This window comes from Haliotis asinina, chromosome 4, assembly GCF_037392515.1.
Source record: "Haliotis asinina isolate JCU_RB_2024 chromosome 4, JCU_Hal_asi_v2, whole genome shotgun sequence".
NCBI classification, from domain to species: Eukaryota; Metazoa; Mollusca; class Gastropoda; order Lepetellida; family Haliotidae; genus Haliotis; species Haliotis asinina.
This window is the reverse complement of record NC_090283.1, coordinates 78,723,878-78,748,050: the sequence shown is the minus strand read 5'-3', so window position 1 is coordinate 78,748,050 and position 24,173 is coordinate 78,723,878. Positions and strand designations below refer to the sequence as shown.

At 40.4% G+C, this 24,173-nt stretch overlaps 1 protein-coding gene across 1 annotated transcript; it reads right to left on the bottom strand.

Annotated features, from left to right (window-relative positions):
* Positions 1–635: 635 nt before the first annotated feature.
* On the bottom strand, positions 636–24,173 carry LOC137281940 (uncharacterized). The gene is made up of 15 exons (XM_067813669.1): positions 23,798–24,173; positions 21,415–21,502; positions 21,065–21,196; positions 20,613–20,680; positions 19,195–19,328; positions 16,707–16,767; positions 16,317–16,405; positions 15,518–15,652; positions 13,046–13,105; positions 12,204–12,374; positions 11,095–11,162; positions 9,175–9,217; positions 8,056–8,122; positions 5,463–5,542; positions 636–2,648 (listed from the first exon to the last, which is right to left on the bottom strand). Exons 1-15 carry the CDS (start codon positions 23,892–23,894, stop codon positions 2,400–2,402), a joined length of 1,542 nt encoding a protein of 513 aa, XP_067669770.1. The 5' UTR covers positions 23,895–24,173; the 3' UTR covers positions 636–2,399.

Below are 24,173 nucleotides of genomic sequence, written 5' to 3'. Positions count from 1 at the left end.
GACACTATGTAAATATGACTGTAAAAAAGATGATAATATGATGTTAAAAAGTGTACATAAACACATGCTTTTGAATGTAATTTGGGGTCATTATACATGTCTGTATACGAGTAAACGTAGCCTCGTCGTCGTTACATTTCATCTCATTCACTCACTCACTCACTCACCCATATTTATCTACTTTTCTATCCTATCCCTGACCTTGACGGGCCTGCAATTTGGGAATTGAAATGGACACTGATGCCTCAAACCTTCACTTGTCTTCAACCGAATGTCTACCATAAAGCCTTTTGCATTGTCTGAGGATTCCAATGCTGTCAACCTGTGTGCAAGGGGCGTTAGAGGCTCTTTGAAATCTTCCCGGAAACAACAGGCTTACATGGACAAAATGGGACAGGATAGGCTTACCGTTCCTTCCCAGAAAAAGCGTCATCTGAGTAATTAAGAATTTCTTTGATTCCGACTACTCCATTTCTATTTATCTTGTATGTATTCCCGTTCAAACTTCTCGTGGCACCATGCCATTCATTAGCAGAGGAGGTTCGTCAATGCCAGGCGCCGTGGTGTTATAAGTCACCGTCTCTGGGCATGAAATGAGGGCCTCCATCAGGACATACAAAGGCATAAAGAACGGATACTTTGCACAAACTCCTTTATTCAATGGAATAAAAAGACGTGACTTAGGTATTCAAATCTTTTCTTATTAAAATCTTTAATGATCTTCTTTTAGAAGAACAACGTTATCACTTTTACAAGTTGTAATCTTAAAACTTTACGGATTTCTTTAAAAAAACATATTGATTTAATACTTATTCTTTAAAGAATCGTTGCCCGTTTCACGAATCTTCGGAATGTTTTTTTTTTATCATATTCCTAACTGAAAAAAGCTAGACGTCGAGCGGAAGATAACATGGTGCATGACGGATATATCATTTCAAGGAATCAGATGACAAACCGTTTGCTTTTGTCCTTACATATTTCGTACATGTAAACTAACGAGCACAGGGACGTTTTATAATAATATGAAAATGCAAAAACGCTAGTACAGATCTGAACCCAAACAAAAAACATTCATGTTCCCGTCTTTCATTTTTCAAAACAAGAAAAACGTAATTGTGGGACATTGGTCCAAACGCACGTGCACTATTGTGGCATAAATTCAGATTTGGGATAGAAAAAAGAATTAAGAACACCTCCACCCCTCAAAAGATATTATGCCAACCAAGACTTACGTAAGACAGGGTGATCGGTAGAAGCAAATAATTGTCGTTAATTTCACATACGTCTTTGTTTCACTTTTATGATGAAGTGAAGTCGGTTATAATTGTTTTTTTGCCCAGTAGTTTATATATAGGCGGTAAAACATGCCAGTTAACAATTCATTGAAATAAACTAACATATAGCATCAGATCAGTATCCATCTGAGTAAGTCACTGAGTGAGTATGGTTTTACGCCTTTTCAGCAATATTACGTCGGGGGACTCTAGATATGGGGTTCACATATACCCACGTAGGGAATCGAACCCGGGTCTTCGGCGTGACATGCGGATGCTTTAACCACTAGGCTACCCTCCGCCCCCTTGGCCATCTGAACTGGCATATTGACACTGCTGTGATTGATAACATTCTCTAAAAATATAGCAGATATGTGGACCTCGCTTACGAACTGTCACGTTCGCAATGATTACCGAGATGTCAAACTCATGTTCTGAGTGCTCAACATGTGGTGCCTCGCAATCTCGTGACTACATTTAGAGAAAACCAACGTTTGCTGACACCCTAGGTAATGAGGTGGGATTCTCCTAAACGTTCTTAACGAATTCACCTGGACACACCTCCTAGGAGAACCCTTGAAGTTGATAAACCTCACCAACCCGAGTTCTCTGGGATCAGTCAAATCATCATCCGTTATATCTGTAAATCGTAATGATATCCAGAGGTTAAGTTTTGGAGTTCCGTCTATACGTTTGGATAATCTACAGCAACTATTTGAGCTATAATAACTGACGAGGTTGCAAAGTGATTCCATTATGGCATCATTTGCATGTTATCTGGTGGCGGTGAGGCATGCATCTAATTTCTAATGGACACCTTAGAAGATGAGTAAGAATAGTGTTTGGAGTATCTTAAACGCTGCTTTAAAGTATATGATTTGTCTTCGTGTTGCTTTCTTGAGAAGAGATAACCAGACAATTACCTTTCTCACACAGATCATCCACTGAAGTTCTGTTGGTGCAAAAAGTCTCTGTAAACGTTACCTGATCTACGACAGATCAATCAATCCCCCTTTGTGCAAACTACTTCTGTTCAAACTTCAAAAGCATGTACAATTGGATCTTGATTTAAAAGAAGAATACACTCGCACGGAAGACACTTACTGAAAACAACAGCTAACGCGCTTACACGCCAACTACGTAGAAGAAGATAGCTGACGTGGCTAAAGCCAACACTGTTCTTAGAGACAAATACAGCTCTCCCGTGCCACTTTCCGTTGACAACTTGATATTACACGGCTCGATGGCAATAGTTTCAACAAAGCTCTGATCTTGTTCTGTTCGTATGTGTTCGCCTTTGAAAACAGTCCCGAACTGCCTCCAACCGGAAGTCGTCTGTTGTGAAGACAAATTACTCCGCAAAAGAAGATAGTCCTGCAAAGACAAATGAAACTTATGAACGATCAGAGACTTTAACAGTGGTGCTCATCAGTCGAAAAATCCATCGATCAAAAGGTGTCGGTCTGCCTTTTTCAAAAGGAAAGTGCTGGAAGGTTAACAGAAGTCCATAATCTTTCTTTCTTGACGTATAACTTACTTTTTGTCTGGATTCACTATTTAACAGAGTGTACGAGATGAAGGATGATTTCAGTTTCCTGTAAAACCTAATGTCGATATCCGTTTTAGCAGCATGTTTAATGGGCATTCTAGAAGTTTGTGAGTCAAAAATGAAACATACAACTTTATAGATGACACCTTTTTGTATATTACGTTGAGCGACGTTTTGATGTTTAGATTATTATGAAGCTAAATGTGAATACAGCCAAATAGTGAGGAGCCGACCATCATTAACAACAGCAAGTATTAGAATAAGCAAGTGGTGCATAACTGGAAGAGGCCAGTTGGGAACCAAAACAACAACTAGCACTAGTGATGAAGCCATTGGCGAGGAGATTAGGTAGTAACAACTAACAGGCCGATGGTATGTAGTATCCTTGGTCTCTACTGATTTTGGTTGTATTCACTTTTTGCTTGATAACGATGTAAGAATCTACATCAAAACGTCGTCCAGTGTAATAAACGAGACCCTATAACCGCTAGGCTACCCCACCGTCCCCATACGGCGAAGTTTCACACCACCGCAATTTATTTAAGAAAATACTTGCTTTCGGTATGGTCATAGACACTAAAGAAAAGCGACAAAAACATCAATCTATCATAATATATTCGGTAGAGACAGCGTCCAGTCTGTATGAGTATATTTCAAGCAATGTTATGAGTCACAATCAAATACAGATGATACAATTTCATATCAAAACGGCGAGGGCTAACTGCTCCACAAACACAGATCGATATTTCAATGGTTATCAATCATTTGTAATTACCTGAAATATTATCACCACTATCGGTTACCAGCGATTGTGTCCAGAAATACAAACTATAACTCTTAACGCGGTATGAAAACAAAAGAGTAATATATCGCATCGCATACATTGTTGCCAGGTCATCAAAATAGTTTTCAATAGTCACTTAATATCTTCATCTAATACATCATAACGTCATTCTGAAAATAAATTAAACTAAGGAACGTATTAGATATTAAAGTATTTTTATCGAAATGGAATCGGACAAAAATGCCTGCATGAATGTTACTATTTAGCAAATACTACAGTACCTCACAAGACCTATACGTTTCTCTGGTATATTTATTGCACTTAATACACAACGATAACAAAGGTGTTAGTTTGACTTGATTTCAGTCTTGGACAACCAAAATCAACAATCCGTCAAAGACAAGACAGCACTTCCAGGCTATGGGTAACTTGACTTAGGATTGAAATAATTAGGAGATAAACGTACTATGTTGGGAAATTAAATGAATGTTATGCAGAATTGATAATCTCTAAATTTCATTTTGAACCGAAGCTGTTTGGTCTTGTTTGTTTGATCTTGTTTGTTTATGTGTGGACCTGTCAATCGTAATTGAGTTTGAATATTTTTTTATTAGAATGTAATATGATAGTGAGTTTCCCTAATATTACCGGACGAAAAATCACATAACTGAATTTTTCATAACTGAATTTTTCGAATTTTAATAAATGTTTTGTAAACATTAACATCACGTCTGTTGTGTTGATATTAGCCATGTCGGTGGTCAAACTGAAGTAGTGCGGCAGTGTTGTATACGTGCTCAGTGAAGCGCCATGAAATCAGACGCATTTTCAATCCAATAATACTGTCTGATTTTATTAACTGACCAATCAAATTCAAGCATTTCACGTAGCCATAGTAGAATTATGGATATTTCACATTCTACATTAATTTGCTTCGGCGGTGTGTGGACAGAGTGGCAGACAGTGATGAGGAAGGTCTGTGGTTCGATCCTCAGTCATGTTATACCAAAAGGAGTATTTGTAACTAGTGCTCGACATTTCAACAAGGCCTGGTTGGCCGAGAGCCAGTACAGTTCATGTAAAACTAAGATGTCCGAGGCATGCCACTTTATCGGCATTAGTCCGTCCCGTCATGAACATTGCTATTGTAGCCGGGCATGAAGTCATCCCTCATATGACATCCTTACCTGTCAGTGTGGCATGGCGTGAAGTTATCCCACAGAAGCCATCCTTACCTGTCAGTGTGGCAGGGCGTGAAGGTATCCTACAGAAGCCATCCTTACCTGTCAGTGTGGCAGGGCGTGAAGTTATCCTACAGAAGCCATCCTTACCTGTCAGTGTGGCAGGGCGTGAAGGTATCCTACAGAAGACATTCTTACCCTGTCAGTGTAGCAGAGCGTGCATTCATCCCACTTCGGATGTGACCCGGAAATGTTATGGCCGCTGAGTTGGCGCTCAGCGTGGACTGAGCACGTGCATAATGTAGCTGAGTAAAATAGTCCCCAATAACCTGCAATGCCGTCCGGGACGTGAAGGGAGCGTGTCTAACTTTGGTCACATAGACAAAGCGCGCGACTTCGGTTCAGAAGGTCCGTGGTTCGAATTCCAGCTCGGGACTTTGAAATGTTATGGCCGCTACAGTACGATCATGCAATGATCCTAACTGATGTGTTACCCTCCAGTTTACCTCAGTGACTCCAGTCACCGCCATGGGGAGCATAAAGGGTAAAGCGTTCGCTCGTCACGCCAGAGACCAGAGCTCCTCACATGGGCGCAACACGTGAAGTCCATCTGTGGTGTCCCCTACTGCTAAAAGCGGCGTAAAACCATACTCACTCGCTCACTCAAACCTCACCTCTGCGACGCTGAATTCTGTACCGCTGAGAACACCTGTGTTAGCAAGGAAGAATGACAGGTCTATGGGACGAAGTTTTCCTGCAACATTCAAACAAGTATGTGTTGATTTTCGAAGAGTGAGATAGTTCTCGGTTAAAACCACACTGACGACATGAACACCGCTGCACATATTCGATACACACGCACTCAGTCAGGTACGCTTGGAACGAACATTGTTTGTCTCTTCTGAAACGAAGTCAACTATAGGCCTCAGTGGGTGAATAACTCTATCTTAGCGCCCACAGTCCAGGTTCGATTCTTCACTTCAGTACAATGTGTAATGCCATCGAGTGTTCCATGCCATCAAATTGTATAATATTGCTAAAAGTGGTGCAAAGCGATATTCATTCAAACAACATCATACGATTCCGATGAGAGCAACTAAAGACTTATGTTGTCGAGTTGTCGAATAAATATGTATGCAGAATTAACGTCTTCTTCTACTGGCCTTTTGAACTCAGCGACTGTAGAGACGGAATGTTGCGTCAGACGCAAAAACATAATACTTTTGTCTCCCTGCCTGGAGCACGTCATACCTAGCAAGGACCTCTTACCGTCCTTCGTAGTCATTTCTCTGAATGTGATAATCACGATAAACTGATATCTCAGAGGACTCTCACTAGAAAACTAGACAATAGTTCAGAACTGAAGAGAGTAAACACGCACGCATGCACGCACGCACGCACGCACGCACGCACACAGTGTACACACACGCCCACCACGTCGCGGTGTGTATTGAGGGGCTCCTTTTCACGAAGCAACCGTTACTAAGATTAACCTTAACCCTGATGCTTTAACACTGCACGAAGGTTACCTTCGTGACTTATGATCACCTTCGTGCTTTGTTAAAGGAGGATCAGATTAATACTCGATTTTCCGCCGAAAAATGAAAATGATTCCATTCAGAGTGAAAGTCAAAATAGCGGAATTTCTACGACAATACACCATTTCAACCCTCTGGAAAATTTACATGAACACATGACTTATGACTTATGACTTTCTAGTATTCTATACCTGCATACAAAAGACGTCAAACATATTTCTGCTAATAGGTATTTGCTGGTAACCCGAAGCCGGCATAAATGTCATTGGTTCTTGTCTCGTATAAAACGAAAGTTCGAAATCGGCATAACGTTCTGTCCTTTAATCAACACAGGTTATCTAAAACTGGGCAACAGAATCTTGGAAATTATCAAAATGGCAGCACGTCTGTCTTTCTGCTCTTTGACGCAGCGGAGTAACGGCTTCATCAGTAACAACGTTCTCGCGAAGAACAACTCACTCGGCATGAAAGCTAAACGTGGGTGTTCATAATGTATGAATCACTGAAAACCTTTGTAGAACTGGGAAAGGGTAAGCATATTCTTTAGTGAGTGAGTGAGTTTAGTTTTACGCCGCACTCAGCAATATTCCAGTTATATGGCGGCGGTCTGTAAATAATCGAGTCTGGACGAGACAATCCAGTGATCAACAACATGAGCATCAATCTGCGCAATTGGGAACTGATGACATGTGTCAACCAAGTCAGCGAGCCTGACCACTCGATCCCGTTAGTCGCCTCTTCCGACAAGCATAGTCGCCTTTTATGGCAAGCATGGATTGCTGAGGGCCTATTCTACCCCGGGTAGACCTTCACGGGTCGCATATTCTTGAACATATTAACAGTAGTAATACGTTACTGTCAGAGAAAGGAATTCCTTTTACACCAGCGAGACATGCAGCGAGGATAAAACTACAGAGTGAAGAAAACACGACCACATACACATACACACATACACATGTACAGATTGAGAAGGATAAAGCTGCATAAAAAATTGAATGTTTCTTCGCCACATTGTTTTTAAAAGCGACGAGGGTGGTAGGACTTTTTTTTAAATTTTGATAGGAAAGGAGTGACGCGGGAGGAACACATTTTTATTTTTTCCTCTCAGAAATGGAGCTTGGGAAGTTTAGCACGTGCTATTGAGTGGTAGATTCAGTGACACTCGTTCTTACAGACTCTCTGTCTTGTAGTGGACAAATGGATGATCGGGACGAGGCCAAGTAAAACAATTTTTTCCAAATGGCAATAAAAAATTGTCACGCTCACAAATAAGAGTGACGCTACGGTGCCAAAGAAACATTTCACTGTTTTTATTTAGCTTAAACAATGTCTGCTGTAAGAGACTAGTAGACAAATACATTAAAACTGTGACTTGGTCTAACATTCATTTAAACGTTCAACGCTAGCAGGTATAAAAGATGCCTTGGACTAATTTGTGTGAAATTTAGGAATGAGAAATCTACGTCCAGATGGAAAATGTTAAAAACAAGAATGTAAATCATGAGACGGATCGGATAAAATTTTGTTCGCAGACATTAACACATGACTCTGATACACATAACATACAATTCATGCCGACAACATTTTGCAGTTTGTATTTGTTTTGAAGAGACAGGGCACCGAATCAAAATGAACAGATCAGTAAAACAAGCTGGACACATCAGTTGGAAAGACAGCATTAAATCGTGTTGTCAATGGAAAAGGATGGTTGTAACTCTCCACGACCTACCATCAAGTTCCTGGACAACGAAGCCATCTTTCCCAATGCCAAGTATGTTCGCCAAATTTAGTAAATCCTGAAAACATAAAAATAATCTCATTGTATAGTCTTCAAAGCGTTAGTGAGTGAGTTGAATATTAGGCCGCGTTGAAGGATGTTCCCGCCATGTCACAGCGAGTCAGCTTAGAGAGGGACGGACGTATCTCTCTCTCTCTCTCTCTCTCTCTCTCTCTCTCTCTCTCTCTCTCTCTCTCTCTCTCTCTCTCTCTCTCTCTCTCTCTCTCTCTCTCTCTCTCTCTCTCTCTCTCTCTCTCTCTCTCTCTCTCTCTCTCTCTCTCTCTCTCGTGTGTGTGTGTGCACACAATAGCATAGCAATTGCGCCAACATCGTCCTTCTACTCTGGACGAGACAATCCAGCATGTGCTTCGGTCTGCGCAATTGGAAACCGATGACATGTATCAACCAAGTCAGCGAGCCTGACCATCCGATCCCGTCATTCACCTCTTACGACAAGCATAGTCGCATTTTATGGCAACCATGGATTGCTGAAGGTCAGTTCTACCCAGGATCTTTACGGGTCAGGTCAGTATTAAGACTTACTGTGAAGGGATTCGTTTAATTGTATAGTTTCTCGGCAAGATATCAAAATATTGTATGATACATTGACACATACTAGCCTAAAACACTAAACAAAAATAACAAAAACGACTTACTATGACAGGAGCACCTTTAGAACACGCACCTAGCCCCCGGAAAATATGTGGTGATTCGCGGCATTATTTTACTTATGCTGGGGAGCGTCTGTTTGGTCGGTCCTTAGTTTAACATCAAATTTATTCATTATTCCAGCTATGCCATCCTCTTTACTGGTTGATACGCAAAACTCACACCACTGACATCTCTTAAAATATATACGTTTTTACTGACCATTAGAAATATGTAATTTGGTTACGTTGTTGTGTTGAGGGAAGCTAGTGTTCTGGTCGGGCACCAAGTAATGTATCGTTCGACTACGTCACTGGACACATTGACGACAAGTGAACGTATTACGTTACCCTCACCCTAACGCATTTCAACTGATATCATGCTCATGAATGGTGATGTACATAAAATACTGTTGTGGGGTACCTTGGTCTTGCCGATCTTCGAGTCAGTGACAGTCACTACTGATCTGAAAGTACAACAGTATTTCGGTCAGTGGCACTTTAATATGACGGGGACTGGTGAGGACACTGGCTCTGGTGCGTGTGTGTGTGTGCGTGCGTGCGCGCGCGTGCGTGTGTATGTGAGTTCTTGTATCTTTGAGTGATAGGAGATAGAAGAATATGTAGAAATGATTTTACTGATGTATAACGCTGACGGTTACTATGGAAACGAGGGAGCTGGCAGTGCGTGCATGATTCTTTCACGTCGCAACATTGCCAACTATATCATAACCACGCCGTCAAGATGCATGAAGAGTCAAACAGACAACAACACTCTCCCTCGACTTCAGCGCGGACATAAACATTCACTGTCCTATAGAATTACAGTGACTGAATGTTGTTTAACGCCACATCAAAACACTAGCTCTGCCATGGTAACTTGACACAAAGAAACGGAAATGCAGTCCAAACATTCGGTGGACTCCATGTAAACATTCACAGGGCCTGGAGAGACGGCTACTTCATTAATGACTGAGTCGTATTTAGATTTGACTATATATTAGTCCTGAGTTAATTGTATATAATCGTAAGTAATCTCATATGGAACATTCTTTGTTCCGCGTGTTTGTTCAAACCGCACTTAGCGTTGCCCCAGCTGCACGAGTGTAGTCCGTTGATAATAGTGTCTGGAGAACTCCCCCCAGGATCAGTCAGGTCACCGCGTGTAACAACCTTATCGTTAAACTTCTTCTAACCAGCTAAGTGACCAGATCGTGAAACCAAGACCCTGTAGGACACCAGAATAGCATAGGTCACATATATACTGGCGTTCCTAGGCTCATAGCATTTTAATCTCGATAATGTACGATACTTAAAATACAAACTACAGCTTCTTTGCCGAAATATCTAGATCTTTATTTGACAATTCATTGTAATACACTTAACATTTAAGAAACTAAGCTTCTAATTTAGGACGCCCTCTTGAAAACTGAATTTATCAAATTTTGAATTAAAATATCGGCTGAAGTCGTAAGTTACCTGGACTGAACTTTCCGTGTTAACCTGCTGCTGTTTCAGAATACAAGCTGCCATTTTCAAGGCGAGAACATAATGGTTCGTGTCCTCATTGGGCATCCATATATAACGACTGGGTTTGTGGGAAGAGGTGACTATATTGGAACAGGGGTTCCGTCTTGGTTTCTTGGGTTGCACATAACTGTTTGTCGGATAGTGGTGGCAATATGCTTGTATGCCTCATCCTGGCTCAGTTATCACTGTATGCCTCAGGACAAACGCCGTGGTGCAATGATGTTACCCCTGACGATATCATGAGATCAGGCTTGGCGCTTTAGTTGATGCATACCGATCGACCTAGCATACCGATTATGTAGATCGATATTCATGATGTCTGTCATTGGAATGCTGGGTCCAGAATCGATTTTTAACAGATTCCCGCTTAACAGCTAGGATGTGATTGAGTATTGCGATAAAAAATGCCAATATGCAAAGTCGTTTCAATAGAGTGATACAATTACTATTGATTCTGTTAACACCAGTAATGTTGATACCTTCAAATGATATTTTCCACTCAGTCAGATGACGATTTCTCTTTTTGAAACAGCACTTCATTCTGGAATGACTGAGAGTAAGTGAAGTGGTATAGAACAGTCTCCGTTAAGGATCCTAGGCTATAGGGTGATGCTCGAGTGTGGGGGCAGTATGCTGTTGGGAGGATTGTGTATCTGGTTGTCAGGGCTGCGTGATCTGGTACATTGCGTTTTATTGCACCCCAGCTTTGGAGTTGCTCACATCATCGGTCACCGGATTGTCTGGTCCAGACCCGGTTGCCATCATACAGCTAGACTGAGCTGAATATGCGTTTAAACAATGTACAATTACATACCTGAAATCAGCCACTCTGAGGTAAAATAGTCTGTCGTTAAACACAACTTTTATTGAAATGTCCAGTTCCTGAAAAAGTAAAATATGTTTTAAATAAGGACAACGCGGTGAACAATTCTTACGGTAAATTTTAAGAAATATGTCACAGGAAATTCGTCTCTTTTTCTCATCTGACTTATTCCGATTGCCTCTGCGAATACCCTGAACAAACATCTGGATGGATTGCCATGTTGGTAACACTGAATATTGAGGAAGTTGACTTGAAAGCTGTAAGTACAGTGTCGCGAAATGTGCCCGTTATAACAGACCGTTGACGTCAACGTGGTTGTTGCTGCTGCCGTCCCTGCTATATATACCCATGATGGATGCGAGTCAGGATGTATGTCTCATTATAGCAGGTGCCTGTCGTTGCATTTCATGACTCGTTGGTAAAAACATGTTAGTGCAAATATACCATCCTGTTGTCATATCTATTTATCAGACCCATACATACCAGACTACAATTCTGTATATACCGATATATATATAGCTGACCGGGCTGGGAAAAGGTACGTCCGGTGTAAGCAGAAGTCCGGATAAGCGAGGTTATATAGAAAAGGGAATAGGGCATAAAGGTAAGATATAATCAATTAGGTTTTCTGATGGAGTAGGGAACTTAGAGCCCATAGTATAGAGTGATACAATTACTATTGATTCTGTTAACGGTAAGTCCGGTTTAGGCAGAAGTCCAGATAAGCAAGGTTATATAGAGAAAGGGAATATGGCATAAACGTAAGATATATTCAATTAGGTTTTGAGATGGCCTAGGGAACTTAGAGCCCATAGTATTTGAGAAAAAACACCTGAGACATTTACAGAGCGACGTGTTAAGAGCCACAGTGCATTGTGGCTGTTATGAGGCTGGAACATGGTGACCTGAGAGTCGAGCCGCACTGCATGTTAGTGTCTAAAGAAAATCAAGAATACGCAGTACCTGACTACAGGTAATTGATGATAGTATTGTTAGCTGTTCAGTTCCCTACAAAACAAACTACACGCGTAGACAATACTGGTAATAAGGAGTCCGATTTGCTTGCTTTGACGTTTTGCATCCATCAAACCGATTCTTACCACTTCCAGAGAGAAGAGAACATGGTCACCACATGAAGACGAGACTGTGTAATTCATCTTTGCTGCGACTGCTCTTAATATGCCATCTTCCTGCAGTGTTATAGGGCCTGCTGGTTCGTCCATCGTGAAGACACCTGTGTAACCGGTCTCGCCTTGTAGGACTGACGCTGCCTGATAGAAGAACAGAGCTACGTGGTAACATTAAAACTGCACAAACTCCATGGATAACAACTTCTTCCATTTCGTGATGGCTTCGTTTCTATAAAGGTTACTGTACTGTTGTCATGCAGAAATCTGTAACGAAACATCGCCCTCACTGAATTAGAGAAGTTGTTATCCATAAAGTTTGTTCAAAATGGTTCTTCCTGTTAAGGTCAGACAGTTTGTTTAATCCATACCCACTAGTATTCACCGTATCTGAGCTTAACTATCCAGTGTGGACAGGAGAACCTAACCATCATTCTATATTAGGTCGACAAAACCGTAAAGTCTGTAAGCTTACAGCTGGAATATGGCATCAAACAACAGTCCACCCAGCACTTTAAAATGTGTACCTGGGAAGCGGATATATGGAACTGTACACTCGTGCTTAGTAGCAGCTTTGAAAGTAGAGCTCTGTCAGGGTAATAATGCAAGCCCAGAGAGCAGAATTGCGTTGGATTCTTGGCGCGATTACTATTACCAGATACACACACCAAACCTGCCCCACCATCTAGGCAGTTAATGAAGTTCACACCTAGGCTATTAGTTAGATGACCAAGATGACCCAGTCCACCCCAGTAGTAATACAAGTGATTGTGCCACAAAACAATTATTAACCTCTGGCTTTAGTTTAGTCCTACCTTTTCGAAATAGGATCGTAGATTCCGAATGCTGAACCGGAAGTTGATTATTTCAAGAAACTGCAATAAAAAAAGAGTAATCTTTAGTAATGAATACCAAAAAACACACATGAAAGTCTGGGTTTGTACAGGTCTGAAATAACGGGATCGGATTGTCAAGCTCGTTGATTCGTCTTATAGCGAAGACCGATGCTCACGATATCAGTCACTGATTGGATTATTTACAGACCGCCGACATATAGCTGACATCCTACATGTCTATTTAATCTGGGGGCGTTGGGGTAGCCTAGTCGCTAAAGCGTTCGTTCGCAGCGTCGACGAAAAGGGTTCGATTCCCCACATGTGTGAAGCCCATTTCTGGTGTCCCCCGCTACGATGTTGATGGAATATTCCAAAAAGCGACTTAAAACCATATTCACCCACTCACTCTCTATAATCTGGACGCAAACTGTATATTCCAGAAAACATCCTCCCGTCCACCTCGAAAACATGAAATCGGGCTCTTGATCAGCTAACCCGGACAAAGAGTTAATCCAACCCAGCACAGTCGACTCTATATTTACGACTATGCAAATATTGATCAATTACGTTAAGAAAAAGCCCAGACAAATGCACAATATTCGGATAGGATGCAGCCAAGGTTGACAGCGCTCACTTTTCTTTGCCATGTAATAATGTGTTCTGTGTCTCATATGGGTAGACTGTGTGAATAAAGGTGATAACACAATCTAATAATCACATTCACTGACCCCATCTTTTTCTGGTCGGGATATTAGATATCAATTATTCATTTCTTTCACAGGGAACGCGAGCTGAGGGGATCGCGAATGAGAGTATTTGTCTTTTTGCAATTGGAAATTTACACTGAATCATTTAGATTTCAATAAACTATTTTAAAAGGGATACGTGGGAATTACGTTTACGACTGTGGGTCGTAGCATCCAGACACCACCCAAGGAAGAAGGCGACAGACGAAATCGGGATTACAACCACCTGCTCATTAATCACCATTGAGTTGTCATGGAAACATGCTTTGTATGGGAAAACATGCATATGCAGTGGGCTGTGGCTTCGGTCACAACACACGCAAAGACACGTCAACTGTTAACCTGAGAAATGAGTGATTAATATTTCTGGTCACATCGGCAAGTATTTCAGCCACATAGTGACCAAAGCAAGATATGCATTCAAGATACGTAAATCGAGAATATGAAAACATGAAAAAATCACTTTACTTGAAACAAATACGGGGATACGTGGTACAAGAGCAGAAATTCCATACGACATGTTATACACTACAAACTGCATCCCGACACGTCACGAAGAGCCGATTAGCAGGATCGGGTGGTCAGACTCGCTGACGTGGTTGATGCATGTCACTGGTTTCCAGCTGCGTATGTCGATGCTCATGCTGTTGGTGACTGGATTGTCTGGTCCATACAATTATTTACAGACACCATATTGCTGGACTATTGCTGAGTTGCGGCTTAAAAATAAACGCATTCATTCACTGCAAACAACGACGCATGAAGCAGAAGGTTTATGGAAGGAATTTCTTTCTCTTTTCTCATGTTCAAGTCACTACCAATAAAGATGATGATGATGATGATGATGATGACGACGACGACGACGACGACGATGATGATGATGATGATGATTACAGAGACAGGAACAGCATATATTCTAATACTGTCCAAAACAAAGCGAACCCAACATACAAAGTCCAGCTAATCAAATGAATCTGGATTAACTGGTAAAATACACATCTATTTCAATGATGTACTTATGAATTACTGTGATATTTTACGTTCCATCAAATAATGGACACTGTACAAACTTTTTCTGACTTGTGGAGAAGATTGGCGCACTGTCATTCGGAAGCTTTGTGGACCTTTCACATTGGAGGAGGTTATGTTTGGCATGGAGGACTCGTGGAAGTTGGACTGAATGTGTCCAAAAGCGGCATATTTGTAGGGTGCTTCAATCACTTCATTTATCATAGAACATTTTACAGCAGTAGCTTTAGATATCGTACACTCAGAGAAATATTATGCACAAAATAGAGATGATTTCCTAAGTACAGTCCCGCAAAATAGATCCCCTTGAACTACCTGACATGATAACACAGTGATACCGCCATAGGAGACGATCATCGTCATAGGTCGAAGCAGGATTCGGGAGACAGTGATTAACATGATGCGCATCGACGAAATACGATGGCGTGAAATCATCTCACTAACCGAAACTGATCCCATTCATTTTGGATCCAGGACACATTCAGGCTGCTTACAACTCGGGATCCTCACAACCCAAAACGAAATGTCTTGTTTGCTTAGTGACAACTCTTCTCCAGGATGCTCACGAGGCTTAGACGGCAAAGAAACGAAACTTCTTTACAAATACTAGGGATGGAAAATAATGACGAAACTTACAACTTCTTCTTCTTTTGTACATGTATGTATTACTACTTACCCTCGATTGCAGGACTTCGTCAATCACGTGACCAATCGTGTCAAACAGGAAGTCACTGGGGTAGTAAACTGTCAGCATCGAGCTTTCGGGAACTTCCGGTAACACGTTTAAACTCGACAGTGGAGCGGAGCGAGCCTGGTTTTAAACAAATCAGAATTCCGTGTTACAAAGCACATTAAAAGCAAATGTTGGTGTGGGTATTTTCTTCTTGAGTGCAATAGCTAATAGATAGTCAAACTGCAAATGGGTATGTTTTATCCATTTACATGTTCTGTTCTGATTCGGTGTTTCCCTCTCGGTAAGCAGAATTATTGCCTTTGGTTGAGTCAGGATGACGGTAATCGAGATTCCAGTTGACCACGATTCTACACTTGTTTATATGTATACGCATAAAGAAGGCCTGATAGGATATGAATTGAATATTTACTCCAACACCAATAAGCACGACGGTGTATCTTCAAAGTGCAGGAAAAAAAGTCTAAAGGTTGACTGCTTTCGAATTCGATCACCCCATTTGTTGATTCTGGCGCAGCTAAGGGACATACTTCTCTCTAACGACTGAATCATCCTCTGTACAGGGTCAGAACATTTACTAGCATGGTACTGAATGGAATTGTCCCCTGATCAAGGGACGCAACTCTGCATAACGAACCGCGGCGTCTTGTTCGAACCACTTGAGTTTGGTCAATCAGTGTATGAAGATAATTAATGTCCGATCCCTGTGTCATTATGCTTACAGAGGTGTGAAACTACACTGATTCACGTAGCATTCCGCAGGTCCACACTGAATCACCTTTACCTGATATCCTATATATAGATGAGAGTTCCTTATCTCCAGGGCATATGGAACCATGGTGCCTCCTACAGTCATCTCAATTCCAGATTTTTCTAAAAACAAGATATATCATTATTTTTTCATTGACTCCAGTAATGATTAGCGAGATTAAGTGTACAGAGCCATACCCACACTACAGCATCACACATCGCTGTAACCTGAATTTATAACCTTACGTCTTTTGGACATGAACAGTTTCACCCTTCTGGTCGAATGCCTGGTCTATATCAACTGATTTATTCATATTTTAACGTGTAATAGGAAATTGAGAGGAAATCAATTTTCTAACGGTCAGGTTTATCATTCAGTAAATCATTGCAGAGAAATTGTAACATTTTCCTAAATGAAACATACCTTTCACCCCAAACATGAACAATGGGTTCCTTGCGTGAAGTCGTGTCATTCCATTGCATATCTGAAATACGACAACTCGTTTACATTCAGTTACGTCATTTGGAAGGTGAAAGTTGTCAAATTTTAAACGCAGAGCTATGTAACCACTTGTTTCCAAAAGTACACGTGGAGTTAACATGGGTCGGCGTCGCCACCGTTATGGAACAAGTCCTGGCTTACACATGATTGTTGCCAAAACGTTTGGACACGCCCTCAGTACTACCTAAATACATGTATGGAGTGTTGCTACCTCTCAGGCTTACACGAACATTGGCTTCCAACTATTGCGTGTTCGTGCGTGCAAGCTGGATACGCTAGTAATATGACGGATCTGAATATTACGTTTATATGTCACAGGCCTAAATAATCGAGAGAGAAAAATGAAGAAAATATTTTATTACAGTTTAGCACACTTCATAAAAGTATCCGGCCAATATTGACCTACAAGATACTAAATACATGCAGGACATGTTGCATATACAAATATGGTTATTACTGTACAATATCAATAAAGATCAAACATAAAATACAGCACGGCCCAGTGAGGTCGAGTTAAGTGGCTCATTTGTGGACTTTCCTATAGGAGAACATGGGAAAAACACTGCGGCTATGGATTTTATATGACATTCGTTGGACAATATGTCACTTTAGCAACTGAACATACGGCATTGACGGTATATTTATGTCTAAATGTATCATTTATGTCTTGTTTGTTAAAGAGCTCATATCTGATTTCATTATAGAAACTGCATTCAGCCAGAAAATGGACCTCATTCTCGACAGAGTTACTGTTACAAAATGCATGTGCGATTTTCTAATGGAGTTATGGGTCGTGCAAAACGTTCAACTTCCACTCCCAGAGGCAGTGATCTGCATCGTAACGTGCTGAGGATACTTCGATGTGAGCGATTAAGGATAGTTTTTACATAATATTTAACACAGAGGGTGAGCTTGAATAAGCGATAGGTACGCAGTTTGCTGGCAAAGGGGAGGTAACGATCATTCTACAACCCAGCTAGTTGGTCATTGTGGTGCTTCTTTTACACCATAGATGTCAGTACATGTGAACTGCGGGCTGTAGTCTGTTTGCCGTGAAAACATATCGATGAATTTCACTTGAAACAAAGAGGTAAATCGAATATAGTGTAATTAAGATTGAGAATACTCATAATTTTATCTTTGAATCTATGATCGATTGTTAAAGAACTTTCATCCTGATTTGAATAAAATTCTAAGACTTAAATTTTCAATTGGCAAGATAAAATTATGAAGATTCGCAATATATTTGGTTTACTTTATAGTTTAAAGTGAAATTCATCGGTACGTTTCTAATGCAAACAAAGCATAAGTATCAAGTTTTTAATTCTGTTATGCCATGATTTGCGAAATTTACTGGTCGATCGAGTATGGACCAGACAATCCAGTGATTCACACTGTCACCACAAATTAAATGCCGTAAACACATATCACGATGCTACGAAATAGGATATATCACGACAGCCAACTGTGAATTAGGACATGTCACAACTGAGAGGGTACGTAAGTCCACTAACATTCACAGTAAATTTAAGTCTACCGGGTTTTTAATCGTAGTATTCATGTTCTTTTAATTTTGACTAAATTTTCGTACAATCGCCTGCAGCTGAAGGGATGGTGTAAATCCAGCCAAGGTCCATGTAGGTAGCAAAGGTACTGTAAGTCCCCATGGTCCCTAGTGTGGTGATCTACCTTCTGTTGTTGGCGATCTATAGTCTGTTTTTATATTGTATTGTCTAAATAGTGCTATTAGTTTTAACTTTTCATGCTAGGTTTAATTGAAATTGTGATCTTCTAGTTGTTTTACTGTCCTTCGTTGACAGATTTTACCACATGCATATATTTCATTTAAATGTTCTCGTCACGATATGGCTGAGATAATGCCGATGTGACGTAAAATATTAACTCACTCACTCACTCACATGTCACAAACTGTCAATCAGGATAAATCATGATACTGTGAATTAGGATATATCACGATGTTGTGAATTAGGATATATGAAAATCTTGTGAATTAGGGTATATCACTATACTATTAATTAGGACAGATCATGATGTTGTGAATTTGGGTATATCACAGAATTGTGCATTATGACATATCACGATGTTTTGAATAAGGATATGTCTCGATGCTATGAATTAGGATATATCAGGATGTTGTGAATGGGATATATCGCGGTTGTATGAATTGGGATATATTACAATACTGTGAATTAGGATATACCGCGAGGCGGTAAATTGGGATATACGTTAATGCCTTGTATTAGGACATACCACGATCTAGTTAATTAAGATAGGTGACAACGTTGAGAATTAGGATATTTTACGATGTTCTGAATTAGGATATTTGACAATGCTGTGATATATATATACCATGGGAAAGATAATAATAACTAGAGACAATCTATCTTACCGCAGCCGCCGGCATCCGAGCGAACTGTTGCTGAAGCACCGACACAAAGGACTGTAGATTCTGATTACTGAGGATGATGCGGTCGATGATGAAGCTAAAGCCGCATGATGTTGCCCTCAGCAGTCTGTCTTTGTCTAACGAAAGACGTAGCCTTTACTGAATTGCCATTTTGTAGTTATTACCCGTCTGTTAGTCGAAATATTGTTTCCTCTCACTTCTTTGTATCTAACAATTAATGTTAGGGAAATTTCCTGTTTTCAAACAGTGAATGGAATAAGAAAACCACCAGAGACAGTAAGTTATGACAATATCATTATGTATATTGGTATGCATGGTGTATGTGTGTATACAGTGTATGCATGATGTATTTGTGTACACGGGGTATTTTTATGTATTGTGAGGTATATACAGGTACAAGGTATCTGTGATGTAATTAGGAGATATACATACTGTAATGGAAAATCAGAGGTATATAATGAAATTATAATAGCTCTAAATTTGATTTAAAACCGAACGCGTAGCATCGCGTGAGGTTTTAAATACAAAATTTAGAGCTATTATATTTTGATTTAAAACCGAAAGCAAAGCGTGGTGTTTTAAATGCAAAATTTAGAGCTGTTATAACTTCCTTACATACCTCAAACGTATACACAATACGTTAATCTCCATTCTACCATAACCGTGTTATTCAGATTTTTAAAAAATAGATAATGTGTTGGAAAATCAGAGGTATATAGCGTGATTATATACCTCTGAATGACTTTGATTAACCAATCACAATCCAGTATTTACTGGAGTCATCGTAGAATATGCATTGTGTTACGCACGTACATTATATTATATATATATAATTTAAAATATTCCCTTTTTACAAGATGAATACTGCTGACGCCATGCTGCGTAAAGCTAAAGAAAACTTTTTTCATAAAAGAATTGTGTCCACCGTTAAATCAGTAACGCAATGTATTGGAATTATACAGCTACCGGACTAATTGTATTACTGTCAATGTCCATTGTATTTACAGTCTATGTATGTTGTCTTTATATTATGTACAAAATGAAAATTATTTGTTTCGAAGAAGATAATACAAAAAACACTTTATGAGTGAGCATTTAATTGCAACAAGGAAAATTAACTCCAACTGAATGCTGAAATCTTAAATGAAGAAACTTTGGAAATACTCATGTCGGAGCCGTGTCGAAAACATTTCAAAGTCATCTGCAGGACAATTGGGAACGATTTCTTTCTTAATACTGAGTACTAAGTATAGTTATATTATCAGTAAATCTCGATTCAGCAGGAAGGTGGGTGTAGAGTATTTCATAATACAACCAGTTTGAAATCCCACAGTTTGTAGAATGGTCGGAATCGCACTATGTCCTCGTAAGTCGTTGGTGTTTCTATTGGTGTTTCTTACCTATATTGTACTTTAGGAACAGTGTAGAATCCCTTAGGATGATCCGAGAGTCAATCCGAAATTTTAATCTGAAAGATGAGTGAGTGAGTGAGTTTACTAGTAGCCACAAGTCTACTTCGAATCGCGTAAATCAACGCTCATGCTATTGACCACTGGATTGTCTGTTTCAGACTCGGTAATTGAAAGACCGACGCCATATAGCTGTAGTGCGGCGTTAAACCACAAACTAACCAACCGGGTATACAATACACAAACTTCAGTTATAAAAACATGCGAATGAAGGACAGAAAAAATTACGTTCTTATCTATGTTGTAAAATGTTCAGGATAATATAATTTTTAAGTAACCCAAAACTTTCATTTTTTTTTTACTTCGGCGGAATCTTTGAATGAATATCATAGCCACAATTGAGGACAAAAAGATTTGCATATATATGAAATTGCTGCACTCACACCCCAACGGAGGCCTGTCCCCTGACGTCAATCACCATGGACTGTACTCTCCATTCAGCGTTGAACTCTCCATCAGTGACCTTTGACACCTCCACGCGTGACGTCACACCACTGGGGGAATGGAGGTCAACGCTGCAAAGCAACCACTAGAATAAATTCACTTGCGTAATGAACCGACTGTTATAAAATATATATGTGTTGAAAATACATGCTGTTTGTTTGAGTTTAAATCCCAAGCTGTAGAACTGTTTTAATTATAAAAACGGGGTTTTTTTTTTCAAACATATAAAAAAAATATAATTGCTCATTAGACGCCACTGCAACAGAACATGCAAACTCTGCCAACGTACCCATATATCTGCAGCTGTGAGGAGTTTCGGATGAGGTCAGAAAGGTCAAACACACGTTGGGGGTGCGTCTCCACTACTTGTGTGCTGACTGAAAATTATTTATTATCATTATTTTTATGAGATTCTTGAGAGGCATTTAGAAGTTGGTGAATATAATAAGAGTAGTATATGGATGACAACTTCTTTTATATAAACGTTATATAAAAATGATAACCGGGAGATGTAAACACAACTCCTGTCTCTATGACCCGTCGAAGGGGGAAAAAGTAGCCCAGAAACGTCGTGTCAGACAATAACAAGAAGATGTCATCCATATACTCGTCTTATTATATTACTTTGATATTGAAATGAAATACATTTCATGATTTAAATTCCATGAAACAACTAAAGACTGCGGCAAAGTGAACAGTGAAGGCAAGCGACGAGTCTTTCCAGACTGAAAATAGAGATCTTTACCATTTGTAAACAGAAGACGTCCATTTAAATAGCTTTCTTCTCGGTCAACCTAGATAAACTATTTCTGCTGGACCGTTTCTCTATTACCCTTGGGTTCGTGTTTCTCTGTTCCTGCATATGTTTGTGAAACATGGAAGCGAGGAAAAAAACAGAATTACATGTCCATTTGTCTTTCTTGAAAGATTGCCATTTATCTTCTGCAAGGTATTTTGCATATAGATAAGGACGGAGACATAACGACTGGAACAAACCGAACCGAAGAACTGAGGCGAAATGGAGGTAACCATAACATTACAGTGAACTGCACATAATACATCCATGTCCTTGTCTATGTGGCTGCTTGTGTTAGCTACAGTTTAACATGCAAACGTTAAACAGCGGTGTATCCATCAAAAAGGTACACACTGATGGGTGCAGACACTGTTCAACATGGGTCCAACACTCTTCAACATGGGTACACCTCTGTTCAACATGCGTACACCTCTGTTCAACATTGGTACATCTTTGTTCAACAATGATACACCACTTTGGTATGGGTACACATCTCTGATGGGAACACCGTCATTCATTATTGGTCCACCGTTCTGAAAGAAACACCGGTGTTCAACATGTGTACACTTCTCCGATGGGAAATGCGGATGTTCAATATTGGTACACATGAGATGTGTACACCATTGTTCAGATGTGTACACCCCTGTTCAGATGGGTACACCCCTGTTCAGATGGGTACACAATTGTTCAACAATGATACACCACTTTATCATGGGTACACCACTCTGATGGCAACACAGTCATTCAACATTGGTCCACCGTTCTGAAATGCACACCGGTTTTCAACATGGGTACTCTTCTCTGATGAGGCTTACACCGCTAATGAGGTTTACTTATCACATCAGTCTAAGTAAACCTATCCTCAGTACTTTTCGTTACCCTCCACTACTGGAGTGTAACGAATTACAGCGAGACTAAGTTTACTTAGACTGCTTATCACATAGGGTTTAGCATGTCAAAGCCTTTATGGGTGTTATGATGTGGTAACTGGCTCCACTGTAACCAACCCTGTGTATACAAAGCGTATGCATGTGCACCCACGTTACAATCTACATCCTTGTACAAATACCCGTGAACATAAGTCTCCTGTCGGAAGGGCAATTAAAAAGATGCATACATGTCTTGCAACCTCAAATACTAACACAAGAGGAATGCACCGTCATATTTTGTAACACATGTATATCTGCAGAATGGGCAAAGATCCCAAAGCTTATCCAAATTCTATAAGCTAAGTATGAGCAGTTCCTGATACCAGTGGTCAGCTGAGAACGTCAATGGAACCCTATGCATGGTACCGGTACGTTCGATCAGGTCATGTACGCGCAGGCGCGAACGAAGCTATTTTTTTTTGTGTAAGCCCGATAGGTTGCAGAGCTTTATGTTTATTGTGGGCTCTACCCAACTGTCACAGCAAAAGCCAGGGCTTTTTTGTCAAAATGGTAGCTACGCCCCTGATACCGTAAGTTTGAGCACGTTAACCTCTTACAGTCAAACGTTAGATAGTCTAATAGATTAGATAACGACTGGTACTATAAACGAGCCGATAGATATATTTTTCATAAAGCTTATTTTATTGTGTACTACATTTTCAGAAAACGTTCAGTTGGGCCCTGACTGACACCGTGCTTTCTATGGACATTTGTCAACGGGTCGTGTATGAAGAGTTTGATTTAAGGGTAGGCCCCAGTTGGATGTTTTTACAGGTTAGTGAGTGAGATCAAACTTTTATGGGTTAGATCGTACCATATCCTTGATGGTAGTTTAACCGACACGGTAAACACATCAGGCTTTCCCCAAGCAAATCTTTGACGCTGTAATATACCAGACACACTGTTGCACCATTAAACCCGACACACTCCAGCATAAATAAACTTACTTGTGTTGATCCCTTCCTCCGACAACTTCATCCACACCGTCGCCCACGTTCCCCCCATACACCCCAACAGCAACACCACCGACAGCCGGACATCCATCACGGCGACCAGCTCTTCCTGACTTGGCGATCTGTTACAAGTCCCCGCACACTGAACATGAATGACCTCCCAGGACAATCACAAATTCGAGTCTATCATTAGAGGTAAATGAGTCTCACTGTCTTCATTAAAACGCCAAAACACAGTCGTCCCGCCCGAGGTTGTGTCAATAACGAGCTCGGACTAAGCCGTCCTAAAGCTGTCTGAGAGCTGTTCGCATACATGGGCTCGACAGCGCTGAGAGTGATACAGTAACTACTGACAGCTACTCGCTAATTT